The sequence below is a fragment of the Lipophrys pholis genome (assembly GCF_963383615.2).
Source record: "Lipophrys pholis genome assembly, chromosome: 4".
Taxonomy (NCBI): domain Eukaryota; kingdom Metazoa; phylum Chordata; class Actinopteri; order Blenniiformes; family Blenniidae; genus Lipophrys; species Lipophrys pholis.
Window position 1 is genome coordinate 32,397,497 of NC_137637.1, and position 10,741 is coordinate 32,408,237.

The 10,741-nt window shown below is 44.2% G+C and overlaps 1 protein-coding gene across 1 annotated transcript; it reads left to right on the forward strand.

Moving 5' to 3' along the window:
- Positions 1-1,929: 1,929 nt before the first annotated feature.
- psmf1 (proteasome inhibitor subunit 1) lies at positions 1,930-7,220 on the forward strand. The gene is made up of 7 exons (XM_080461978.1): positions 1,930-2,135; positions 2,600-2,752; positions 3,233-3,315; positions 3,524-3,715; positions 5,207-5,263; positions 6,705-6,866; positions 7,039-7,220. Exons 1-7 carry the CDS (start codon positions 2,007-2,009, stop codon positions 7,088-7,090), a joined length of 828 nt encoding a protein of 275 aa, XP_080318104.1. The 5' UTR covers positions 1,930-2,006; the 3' UTR covers positions 7,091-7,220.
- The last annotated feature ends 3,521 nt before the right edge of the window (positions 7,221-10,741 follow it).

Sequence of the window (10,741 nt, forward strand, 5' to 3'; positions counted from 1 at the left end):
TCCCTCACGTTATTAACTTGAGGCAACAACTTATTATCTTATTCCCTCACTTTATTATTTGTTTGTCTTTATGGCCACTCAGGAGGTAGTAAGAAGAGTACAAAGGCCACTGAAGAAAAAAAAAAATTCGAAGGCCAAAAAAAATAAATCTTCATGCACTCCAGAAAAACTCAAAAATCAAAGTCGAGATTTTTTTTTCACGGTGGTAAAAATATTTATTTTACAAAGTCCGTCCATCCACATGCCAGCACGTGTGACTGCTTCTACAAAATGCATATCAGGCGGTTTAATAAAGTGATGAAAAGATGCTTCAGGACAGAATCTTGATCATAAACACGGTCAGTTATCAGTATCAGGACTAGAAGAGACAAAGCAGCCTGCTGCCTTGTTCCGTCGCGGAAGTTCGTCGAGTACGAAGGACAAAGACACGTGTCCGTATGGATCCCGGGCTGCTTATTAAAACGTGTTGTTATTAATCAAGGAAATCCTGTGTAAAATCACATGTCCATAAGCAGTAAGCAACTATATATAGTCAGACTTAAGTGATTTAATGTGAATTCACATCTATGGGCAAATGATGAGGGATGGATAGACGGTCTCTCCATGCAAAAAAAAATCTCGACTTTGACTTTCTCTGAAGGTTTTTGTTTGTTTTTTTTAGCCTCCGAATTTTTTTTCCTTCAGTGGCCCTAATACTCTTCCGTACTAATACTCTTCCGTAGTACGTATGTTTAAACAAGTTCTGCAGAATAAACAAAAGATTCTCGAGTGAAGAGCTTTTTCTTCCCACCACACTGTCATTCCCTGATTTTGCCACTGGATGGCAGCACATAACAGGACTGAGCTTTCTGTCAGACCAGCAGCTCCAAGTACCAGATACCAACAGCCATCATAAGGAAGGAAGATCTGGGCATGTTTATGGTGAAACACAGGAGAGGGACAAAATGTGTTCTGTAGCTGAAAGCAAAGAAAGAATAGTCTCTTGTGCTCTTTAATGAAGCGTCACATGACAGTGAAGCTCTTCAGTAAGAACAACTCCCACACAAACAGCTTGCTGCCGTTTCAATGTGCATTTATGACAAAATTTTAGATTAGATCAGACTTCATTAAATCCACATGGGGAAATTCTGTCATCACAGCAGCAACTCTAAGCACAATTAGTTTAAAGGTAGATAAGATGGATAAGAAAGCGGTACGAAAGAGAACAGTGGCATACAAGAGAATGTATGTGTAATTCAATAAATGTAAAAGCTGCTCGTTTATAAGCAAGTTGCTTAAGATTAAAACATGACAATGTGTTGTCAGCAGTGTTGCCACAGTTACCTAGAAAAAGCAATATGATTACTGATTACTAGTTACTCCTTTGAAAAGTAACTTATTTACTTTACTGATTACTTGCTTTAAAAGTAACTGTTACATTACGATGTCAACAGCTGCCAACAACACCCCTCACCGTCTCAACACAAAAATGACTAAAGAATATTACAAAAATCTCTGTAGTTGTGTTGTTGCAATGATTCAATGATGATGTTTATTATTAGTTTCTATTATTTTATGGTACAGACAGACAGACAGACAGACAGACAGACAGACAGATAGACAGATAGACAGATAGATAGATAGATAGATAGATAGAGCTAAAAAAAAAGATGCAAATGTTTTACTAACTGGATTGTCGCAGCACGTAGCGTCTTACCTCTCCTGTGCTTCCCAGCGGTAAAGCTCCGCCCGACCGGGAAGCTCCGTGAGCGAACTCAGCACGGCGAGCCTGCCTGTCTGTTCTGTGCTTCTACTTCTCCCACCAATACTTCTATGAACAACAACTTCTACTTCTACTAGTACTTCTAGAATAAAAGGAAACTCTGTATTTTTCCCCCACTTTACTTTGAAAGTAAAGCTTCCGAGACTTCCGCCCCGTCGTTGACCCATTTCCGCTGAACTTCCGCCCGGACTTCGGTTTCGGTTTCTCTTCCTTTCCGCTGGGTTGTTGTACCCTGAGAGTAAACATGGCCGGACTGGAGGTGTTGTACACCTGCGTGGCAGGCAGCATCTCCTGCCCGCAGGACGCCGTGGTGTGTCTGGTCCACTGGGAGATGATCAAGAGCGGCTTCCGGTGTGTCGGCTCCGGGGACGAGGTGCGTTGTTACCGTCACAATATTCACGTACTAACCACACAGAACAAAATGACAAAAACTACGTCTTCAACATTGACATGTCAGTGAATCACTTACACGCCGAATTGAAGAAGGCGCTTTAAACGTCTAGAAACCTCATCTTGTGTTGGGCTTTTAATTTATTTACTTGAACTGTTTGCGAAATGTCTTAAATCGGCGTTTCTTCAAAGGGAATTCTGTACAGGCGAAGTCGCAGTTAGCTTGGTTAGCTTCCCGAATTAGCCTCTTGAGAGTGACCGACATCAAATAAAAGATTGAAGAAATCTGACACGTGGATTCAAAATGTGTTTGCTCGAGTTGGGGAAAGTGTCTTGTCACGTTCAGCAAGCTAGCTGTGTCAGTGGGAGCTGACTGTGGGGACATTGTGCTCTGTCTCCATTCCTGACGTTTAACTGACTGTCCTCTCTGTCCTCCCTGTCCTCCAGCCTCGCAGCTCTGATAAGAAGTCCGAGCTGCTGCCTGCCGACTGGAGCAGCAACAAAGAGCTCTACAGTTTGAGATATAAAGCCAGCAACCCTGACACCAACATGCTGCTGAAAGCCATCTCTGTGGACTCCACCTTGATCTTCAACCTGGTGGTGGGAACCTTCACAGCAGCATGCCGGCCTTGTCCCGTCATATTATTATAAACACACTTTTAAATCGTTGCTTTACTTCCTAGTCCATAGTGGAGAAACAATTGTGTTAAAATGAGCTCATTTCTGGCTCCAATTTTCATTCAGAAGCAAAGCAGCTCAGAGATTGGGAGTTTTTCTAGAGAGGTTGAGAGCACAGTGAAGGGTTTCTCCCGTGTATTTGGACTCCTGTGCTGTGAACATGTGATAAATTATGTAAATGTCTGCTACAGACTAAATAACACAATGGTGCTCGTTTACTCAACTTTTTGACAACGGCTCCCAAGATGGAAGGAGCGAGGAAGAGTGGCCAGGGATCAGCTCAGGTTTAAGTGTGAAACATTTACGCGGTTTATAATGTCCGTCTGCACCCACTGGTGGCTTGTTACTGAATTAAAAAATTTGCGCCCGCCCGATGTTTATTGATGTTCTTTGTTTGTATAGAACTGCAGCACGCAGCAGGTTTCAGACTTGACGGTGAACATCGGAGATCACGTGGACGCCGACCAGCTGCACACCTTCGACAGGTTGGTGTGTGTTTTCTTCTTGCTTTACCTGCGTGAGAGCCTCGGGGGAGCTTCAGGAGGCAGCGCCGAGGTCCGAGCGTCCAGACGAGAGTGTTGGAACAGAGACACACAACCACACACATCCACCGGCCTGCAGGAGGAAGACAGAATGTGACTGAATGAGAAGAGTTCAAATGCTCTGAAGTTGACGGCGGTCTGTCCTCGGCAGAGCCTTCAAGGACGCGGACGGGCTGTCGGAGGCGGTGAGGAAGCAGCTGCTGCCCGCTCGGGACAAAGCGGCGGGACAGCGAGCAGAGACGAGGAGTCGCCGAGACGAGGCAGAGGAGGAGCAGAGAAGAAGGAGAGCAGCGGAGGACAACGACCCGCTCCGGATCCCCAGCAGGCCTCGTCAGCCTCACTGGTTGGTGATCGCTCCGCTCCGCTCTGTGTCTGTTCGTTGTTCCTCTGCTGAAGTGCTGATCAGAGCACGTCTGGTTCGGTTTGACCTCAAGACTTCAGAAAGGCCCTCGTTTACACATACGAATGCGTTTAGCGTTTTCACTTGAAAACGTTGTCGTGGAAACGGGGCCTCAGCTCCTCAAAGTAAGGAATCGGCAGAAGTGAGTCGGTAGATGAAGTAGTTTGAATTAGACTGAACTCTATTTCAGTTTAGAAAAACCAGATTTTTTTGATGCTGTTTTGATTCAAACCACTGAAGAGTTCCTCGGGGTTTCTTTGTTTGAATTAACAAATATATCGGTCCTGATATGAGACGGATTTGTCCGTGTATTGGAGAAATCTATATCTGTGAAGGCTTTTTTCTGTTCCACACAGACCTGTGACCGTCCTCCTCCCGTCCTCCCGTCCTCTCTGCGTCCTCTTAGCCGTGACCCGATCAGATGAGATGTGAGGTGATGTCAGCACTTTATCGACCTGACTGCTGTCACCTCGTCCCAGGAGGAAGGGAGGGAGGGAGGGAAGGGAAGGGGGGAGGGAGGGAGGGAGGGAGGGGGGGGGGGGGGGGGGGTTACTGGTGAAAAGCAAAACAAAGCACGACCAAAAAAAACAGATTTGAGTGGAGGATGATGATGGAGGATGATGGAGGAGGAGGCTGAAGGTGATGGAAGTGAGGAGCAGCTGAAGGTTGATTTTAATATTTTCAAACGGTTTATTTCTTTAAAACATGAAAATCTTCAAAATGAGCTTCTTTTCTTTCTTCTACAATGAAATAAAAATTCACTTTATCTTCCGTGGTTTTGTGACTTTGAAGCCTGTCGTGACTTTACTTCGTTTTCACAGTTTATTTTGCACCTCTTTGGTTCTTTTTCCATCATTTTATTTTAACGCCTTGTTTTTCTCTCTTCTAGTTACTTTGCTTCCCTTTAAGCTTTTTTTCCTCCATCTTTTAAGGTTAGAGTATCCTTATGTAATCCTTTATATTTTAATAGTTGTACTTGTGCTTTTGTTTCATGCCCAGTTTATCCGACGCTTTCAGGTGAAAACGCAAAACTTTCCTTTTGTTTTGGGTTTCTGTTTACACAACGAGTGAAAATGCAACTTCTTAAGAACTCTTCCTCTCCTTGTAGACGGCGGATACGCTGCTACTGCACATGCACACCATGGCCATAGTGAATAGTTCTTTTACACATGTGCAATGCTTTATTTGGAATCTCTAAGTCTGTTTTGCATCTTTGAAGTTCCTTTTGCTTGTTAGTTGTCATTGATTTAAAGGTGACATTTGTCTTTCGACCTTTTTATACAATTTCACATTAGTTAAAGAAAAGATTGTTTTCGGAGTATTCATTTGTCTCACAATCCAAAAAGATGTTAAAGTACGAGGTTTTACCATTTGGACCGAAGAACAGGGAAAATACTCATGTTGTCTGGTGTGTGTGTGTGTGTTGTTTCCCAGGCCGGACCCCATGGAGCCCCCCTTCGCTGCAGGAGGGGCAGATCTGGATCCTTTCGGGTGAGTTTCTTTCCTCCTGACAAATCCCCTGTAATCGTTTTTATGGAAATCATTTCCTTGTGTGTGTGTGTGTGCGCGGTTTCCCTCTTAATCTGGGATTTTGGGGGATGAGCACTCGGAACACACACACACACACACACACACACACACACACACACACACACACACACACACACACACACACACACACACACACACACACACACACACACACACACACACACACACACACACACAGTAGTGGATTACAGGATCTGGTCCAGACTCCCTCTGAAAGCTGAATATGAGGTTTTAACATCCAACCTGTGAGCGACGCAAACAAAACACCCAAAAATACATAAAAAAAAAAAAGTTATGTCATAATTACATTATATATTCACTATTATCTGCTGATAGTGAAGATGCGTTGATCACTTTGTGTTCACCGTATTTGTGGCGTTTTTTGTTGTTTTTTTGCTTTTAGGTTTGTTCAGCTATAAATTTGAATTTTCTTCCTGTTTGAGTTTGTGTCTGCATCATCCTTTTAATATTTTGGTGCTTTTTAAAAAAAACAAAACACTTTTTGTAATAGATTGTGGAGTTTAGCTCCTCGCTCATCATATCCAACCTCCTGTTTGAGGATGCAGTCTTGTTTTTACATCACAGCATTTCAAGTGAAAAAAAAGCATCATCTTACACGTTGAACATTTTCACAACGATGTAATGAGCATGCCAGGCCACGAGTTGGCGCTGCTGTTCGTCTTTGTCATGAATCCAAACGCATATGTTATTGTCCACCTACTGAGCATGTGCAGAAGAACTATTTACTACAGAACTATGGTGTGCACGCGCAGTAGCAACGTTTCTGACGTCCACAATGAGATGGAGCCTGATCGTTTTTGGAAAGTATCGTTTTCACGGAGTCGGAGCGTTTTCAAAAAATTCCACGTTGGGAGTGTGGCTGTTGTGTAAACGGACACCACCGCTCTTTTTTTACTATTGAAAGAGTTCAGTTTAATGTATTTCTGATCTAATTTGGAGCTGAAATGAAAATATAAACGCTGCTTAACAGAAGTGTGCCTGCTGCGCGGGGGCGTGGCCTAGTGTGAGGGGGCGTGGTCTGTTGTGAGGGGGCGGGGCCTGCATGTTCGCCCAGCTTCTTCTCAGAGTACGACATGTCCTGACGAAGATGATTATTTTCTGCTGCTGGCTGGTGTCAACAAGCGAACTTGCTTCTTCATCTCTTTGGAGAACGCAGAGGCCTTCAGGATATCAGTTGGATAGAAAATGTAAATGTTCTGCTTGGTGGATTTCATCTCGTCTTCATCGCTCATAATCAGACTGGAATTGTTTGTTCAGGATTTGTAGGTCAAAGTAGCATCAAATGGAGTTGGTCTGTCTCTCGCTGATATTAAAATGAGTTCAGTTTATTATCTCTTGACCTCTTTCTTCTCCTCCTCAGGTCTCGGGGTGGTGGAGGGATGATCGTGGACCCTCTGAGATCAGGGTATCCTCGCTCCGGCTTCAACCCGTCCAGCGGCATCCCGGACATCCTTCCTCCGGGAGCCGTCCCCCCAGGGGCTCGCTTCGACCCGTTTGGACCCGTCGGACGCCGCAGACCAGGGTCAGACACACACACACACACACACACACACACACACACACACACACACACACACACACACAGAATAATTTCACAGCTGGACAATGTTACCGATTATTGAAAAATCAAAAATTACAGATGGATGTTTATCAGATATTGATGTTTTGGTGTGTGTGTGTGTGTGTGTGTGTAGGCCGGATCCAGACCACATGCCTCCTCCAGGATACGACGACATGTTCATGTAGAAGCCTCCGCCCGTCGTTCTGCTCCTCGTACTCGCCTTAATTTCTCCCACTTTAGATTTTTCCTGCATTACCAGAAGAAAAAGTTTTGTTTTCCCCGAGTGTTCAAGAAACAATAAATATGATGCATAAATCTTTGTGTGTGCTTCCCTTCAGAAAAAATTTACTTTCTGATGTACATCAAAAACATCACTTTGAAATTAAAAAAAAAAAAAAAAAGGTGGAAAAAGTTTATTTTCCACTGGAATAAACAAAAGTTTCCATCATTACGTTTTTAATCATAAATCCACTTTTCCTCGTATATGTGAATATTTGTGAGCTCATTTATTCTGGAAACAGATGTGTCGTAAAGCCTGAAAATTCAAACCTAGCAGCCTGTTTAAAATCCTATGGTGACATAAATCTGAATTTCTGGTGTTTATTCATTTAAAGAAAAAAGTTTATCACATAAGCTTGAATAAATACATTGACGGATTTCTGCTGGCTGAAAGAACAAATAGAGAAGAAGGGAGAAAGGGAGGAAAAAAATGAAAGACAAAAAGAAAAGGATGCGGGAGATAAATGAAAGGATGGAGAGAAAGAAATGAAAGAAGGAAGAGAAAGATTTAGGAAGAATAGAAAGGAGGGAGGGAAGAGAAAAATAAAAGACGACTAGTGGAGAAGAAGGATTAAAGATAGAAATAGAAGTGGGAGGAGAGAGAGGGGAACGAGGGAGGGAAGAAGAAGAAAAGGAAAAAACATCAAGAAGGAAAGAAAGGAAACGAGGAAGAGGAAGGAGGAACTCCTCACCGACCAGTTTCACATCTTCATCATCATCATCGTCGTCTCTCTGCCGCATGTCCATGACCGAAACGTCTTGTCCAGCGCCGTTAAACGACTGAGGCCCTGCAGACAAACGCATCAGGAAGAACACACACACACCGACGAGGCGACGCAGACCATCAGAGAGGAAGAACCGAGGAGAGCCTGTGGTGTCACATGACGACTCCGCCACTCCACGCTGGACAAATACCAGAAGGATCAGAGACCTCATCACCGGTGTGCAGAGAACCCGTCAACACCAGAGCGTTCATGGATGACCTCAGAGTCACCGCGGAACCCGCCCCAGCCTCCTGGTGGGTTCTTGCAGGGCCGTCAAACGCTGAATATGAAAGTTTAACATTTAATCCAGAGCAGAAGCTTGTTTAGGGCAATCAGATGAGTGATTCTGATTGGCTACGGGTGGGATCAGGCCAGACAAGTGAATTAAAACTACAAAAGAAAAGTACCATGTACCATTAAAATCAACAGTTTTAATATAAACGTTAAAGCGTGTGTGTGTGTGTGTCTGTGTGTGTGTGTCGCCGTATAGAATAAAAAAAAAAAAAGAGGACATCACACAGGATTAAAAAAAACAGCAAAACAGAAACTTTATTAGTCACGTTAACAAAGTGATATTGAAAAATCAGCGTGGCCGTTAGATGGAGGATACAGCTCCTCGGTATGTACAGAAACAAGGCGTCGCACCTTCACAGCGTCACACTAATAACATGCAGAACAAGAAAAACAAACACAACAAACATCCTTTTCTCCTTCGTGGATCTCAGAGTGAGAAAACAGCACCTCACATCCTTTAAAGGTACAGTTTGTGCACTTGGCGGCAGTAGAAAGTCTCAGAGCAACTCGCTGTACCACCTTGTGGTAGAAAGTGGTATGACAAGACAGGTTTCTTGCTCACCAGCTCGCCAGCCTCAGCCTGTCCAGTCTTGTATATTTAGCATTTCGCTGATATTCAGTCCAAAGAGACAATACTGAGTGGAAAAAAAAAAACCTTGAAAAAAAAACCCAACTGGGAATGCTACTCAGTACTGCCACCTAATGCACAGGAGTGGAATCACTAAATATCACATACCGCACCTTTAAAAATAATTTAAAACTACATTCATTTCATTTCACATTATATATTCGGGCCGGCTCCTCAGCAGATTTATGAAATGGATAACTGTCAATCGTAAACATCACTGATCATGTGTGACATGATAAATCTTTACCAATTCTTGTGTAAAAGCAGATCAAAACGGATTTTCCAGGATAGCTATTGCACATTTCTCTTTTAAATACTGTCTGCGGCGAAACCGACGTCACCAACTCTCTACACGTGTAAATATATTTCAACCCATAAACATTTCCACCTCTTTAACTCTGTAAATACAATTTTCTTTAAAGTGATATATCCCTTTAATTCCTTTCTTTTTTTATTAAATATGTTGTGCTAAACATTACTTTCATTGCCAGATATTAATTGCTAAAAGGTCTTTGAAACACGACTCCTCCTCCTCCTCCTCCTCCTCCTCCTCCTCCTCCTCCTCCTCAGGCCACATGATTTATTCATCGTCATTCTTACTGTACATGTTTGGTTGTGTACTTTTTTTCAATATAGTTGAAGCTATATTTCACTCCAGAAGGGTTTTTTTTTATTTTTTTTAAATCCACCAACACCACCTGTGTGAAATATCGCTTCGTCTCATTAAACCTCTCTGAACAGAAAAATAAAAATAAGAAACAGGACTGTTGAATATTAACAGATTAATGTGACGTTTCTGTGTGACGCCGCCTCCTGTTTTGCTCTCAGGCTTCGGTTTGTACATTCATTGAGTCTCCGGGTGAAATGCTACTGGTGTGTGTGTGTGTTTGTGTGTGTGTGTGTGTGTGTGTGTGTGTGTGTGTGTGTGTGTGTGTGTGTGTGTGTGCGTGCGTGCGTGCGTGCGTGCGTGCGTGTACACTCTCGCTCTGGCTCAGGTGTTTCTGGGTGTATCTGGAGCTCGTCGTCATGGCGACCTTGGCGGTGTGTGTGTGTGTGTGTTTTCCGGTACGCAGCAGGATGAGCTGTGATTAATGAGGGCGAGCTCGGGGGTTGAAACCCCGCGCTCTGCTGAAGTGTCCTTGAGTAACGCCCTGCATCCAAAGCAGCCGCAGTCGACCTTTGACCTGCGGCCGCTCGGTGTGAAGGAGACAGGGCGCCATTTTGGCTCGCTGCCGCTACGTTACCTTTTCGTGCTTCCTAATAAGGCGTCGGTGCGTTTGAGTGAGCTGTTGATGTTTCTACTGTTGGGGGAGTGAGGATGAGGATGAGGATGAGGATGAGGACGGTAGGTCACGGTGGGTCCCAGAGGGATGTGAGGGGAAGACTGAACAGTCGTAGTAACAATCCAACTTGGTCGTCTGTCCCTCTGTCCCTGTGCTCCCGTTGTTAATGTTTATAGCGTATTGTTCTGTGCGTGTGGTTTCATTACAAAAACAAACAACAGCACCCACTAGTGGCCCGACATCAAAACTACGCCGTTTTCAGTGTTTCAGTAGAGACGGACGTCGTTTTCAAAACGCTGCCGTGTGAACCGGCCCTCGTTTATTCACGTCACGAATCAGAAGTATCACCGAGTGAAATATGTGGTGGATGAGTGGAACTGCTGAGCTCGCCTGGCGTTCCCCCCTGCCTCCGGGTTCTGTTTACTCAGCTGGATTTAACTCTGGGCTGGATTAACGCTCCGCTTCTCCGCAGTGAGACGTCCCAGACACGACAGTTTGTTCTCAGACTGTGACTGGGGCGGCCGTGTGTCTCCGGGCTCCGGGGGATAACCGGAAGGGTTTTAAGAGGCTCTGAGACGTCGTCTCCTC

What these genes read in the sequence shown, in the direction of transcription:
- psmf1 (XM_080461978.1), top strand. Translation starts at nt 2,007, where the DNA reads ATGGCCGGACTGGAGGTGTTGTACACCTGCGTGGCAGGCAGCATCTCC. An exon ending in GTGTCGGCTCCGGGGACGAG is followed by an intron (nt 2,136 to 2,599) that starts GTGCGTTGTTAC and finishes CCTGTCCTCCAG; the next exon opens with CCTCGCAGCTCTGATAAGAA. An exon ending in CAGCTGCACACCTTCGACAG is followed by an intron (nt 3,316 to 3,523) that starts GTTGGTGTGTGT and finishes TGTCCTCGGCAG; the next exon opens with AGCCTTCAAGGACGCGGACG.